The sequence below is a fragment of the Nicotiana tabacum genome, chromosome 19, assembly GCF_000715075.1.
Source record: "Nicotiana tabacum cultivar K326 chromosome 19, ASM71507v2, whole genome shotgun sequence".
In the NCBI taxonomy this organism is placed as follows: Eukaryota; Viridiplantae; Streptophyta; class Magnoliopsida; order Solanales; family Solanaceae; genus Nicotiana; species Nicotiana tabacum.
In genome coordinates this window covers 40,562,125-40,564,398 of record NC_134098.1, presented here as the reverse complement: position 1 = coordinate 40,564,398, position 2,274 = coordinate 40,562,125, and the positions used below count along the sequence as shown (strand labels likewise).

Here is a 2,274-nt window from a genome sequence, read left to right as displayed (position 1 = left end):
TGATCGGACCAACTCTGAGACCATCCTTATCAACGATTTTGTATGCGCCACTTAAATGGGCTTCCTTCACAACATATGGCCCATCCCATTTTAAGGTAAACTTGTCGCTTATGCGTTTGTTGAGGATTATGGGTTGTCGAACAGCTAGGACTAAGTCTCCCACTTAGAATGATCGTGGCCGCACTTTCTTGTTGAAGGCTCTATCTAGTTGAGCTTGATAGCACTCTAATTTTTGTTGCGCTTTCAATCTTTTCTCATCCAATGCCTCTAACTCTTCTAGGAGAAGTTGAGCATGCTCTTCGGACGTGATTCCTTCTTGGATTGCGATTCGCAATGATGGAATTTATTGCTCCAACAGAATGACTGCTTCTACGCCATACACCAAAGAGTAAGAAGTTGCTTGTGTAGCAGTTCTGAAGGTTTTTCGGTATGCCCACAAAGCTTCACCAATTCTCTCATGCCAGTCTCTCTTGTTCTTTGCAATAACATTCTTCAAAAGGTTACCAAACGTCTTGTTAAAAACTTCAACAAGGCCGTTGGCCGGTGCATTATACATTGAAGACTTATGTTGCTTGAAATCTAATTTCTCACACAGACTCTTCACGAGCATGTTGTCAAATGGTGTTCCATTGTCTGTGATTATGTATCTTGGTATGCCGTATCTAAAAATTATATATGACTTGATAAAATCGACAACAATTTCCTGAGTGAAACAATTTCAGCCCATCTAGAGAAGTAGTCTGTAGCGGCCAATATATACATTTGTCCCTTTGATGACTTTAGAAGCGGTCCAACAATGTCAAGTCCCTATGTATCAAAAGGCCATGAAGATACAGTTAGATGAAGAGGCTCTGGAGGTTGGTGGATGTAGTTGGTATGAAATTGACACGCTTTACATCTTTTGGCATGCTCCATGCAATCCTTCACCATTGTCGTCCATAAGTAGCCCATCCTCTTGATGTGAAAATGGAGCTTGGGACCAGATTGGCGTACTCCGCATGAGCCATAATGTGCTTCATCCATCGCTTGGCAGGCTTCTTCTTTGTCAAGACATCTTAAGAATAGTCCTTCAAAAGAGCGGCAAAACAATTTCCCCTTATAGAAGATGAATCTTGGTGCTCTTCATTTAATGTCTGTTCTTTGTCGCGGATCCTCAGGTAACTTTCCATGTTCAAGGTACTCTATCAGCGATTGCCTCCAATCTTCTTCTTTAATCACTCGAACAGACGTAAGATGGATTTTGTTGATTTGAAGATCAAGAAGTCTAGGAATAACCCATCAATAACACACATATACCTTTGTTGACTCATTCTCTCCAAGTGCCATCGTCGTGGCCAAAGTAGCCAAAGCATCAGCCTTGCGATTTTCTTCTCTTGGGACGTGGTTTAAGAATACTTGGTCGAATCTTTCAAGTAAACCAGAAGCATATTGATGGTACGGTAAGATATCTTCCTTCTTTACCTCATAACTCCCCAAAGGTTGGTTGATGATCAGCTTAGAGTCGTCGTCCAACTGTAGAATCTTCATGTCTAATGCCATTTCGAGACCGATGATCAAAGCTTGGTACTTTGCGGCATTGTTGGAGCATGTTTCACCTAAAAGAAAAGAGAATGGAATGACTTGTCTTTCTGGAGAGATCAACACAACACCTGCCCCCTCACCATTACGACGTGCAAATCCATCAAAGAACATTGTCCATGGTGGCAATTCTTCAATGAACAAAACGTCTTCATCTGGAAACTCATCAGAGAGCTCCCATTCCGCCGGAAGAGGGTGATCAGCTAGAAAATTGGTTAGTGTTTGTCCTTTCACAGCCTTTTGAGGTGTGTATATGATCTCATATTGGTTAATAATATGGACTATCTTGCTTGGCGTCCAAAAACAAATAGGTCGAGTCATCACGAACTTCACAGGATCTGCTTGAGAGATGAGTTTGATGATGTATGCTTCAAAATAATGCCTTAGCTTCTTCATCGCATAAAGTAACGCTAAGCATATTTTCTCAGCAGGTGTATAGTTCAGCTCAACTCCTATCAGAGTTCGACTGAGGTAGTACAAGGCTTGTTCCTTTCCTTCCTCATTCTATTGAGCAAGTAGTGTTGCAAGTGAACGTTCCTGTGCCGCGATGTAGAGTATCAATGGCTTCCCAAGCATTGGCGTGTTAGGTGGATTCAACAAGTATCTTTTGACGCTTTCAAAATCTTTTTGACATGACTGATCCCAATGAAAAGGGATATCCTTCCTCAGTAGATGATTGAATAGTTGACACCGTCC

At 41.7% G+C, this 2,274-nt stretch overlaps 1 protein-coding gene across 1 annotated transcript; it reads right to left on the bottom strand.

Moving 5' to 3' along the window:
- Positions 1 to 343: 343 nt before the first annotated feature.
- On the bottom strand, positions 344 to 1,974 carry LOC142173441 (uncharacterized). Its single transcript, XM_075239031.1, has 4 exons — positions 1,297 to 1,974; positions 928 to 1,095; positions 761 to 807; positions 344 to 662 (listed from the first exon to the last, which is right to left on the bottom strand). Exons 1-4 carry the CDS (start codon positions 1,972 to 1,974, stop codon positions 344 to 346), a joined length of 1,212 nt encoding a protein of 403 aa, XP_075095132.1.
- Between the last annotated feature and the right edge of the window lie 300 nt (positions 1,975 to 2,274).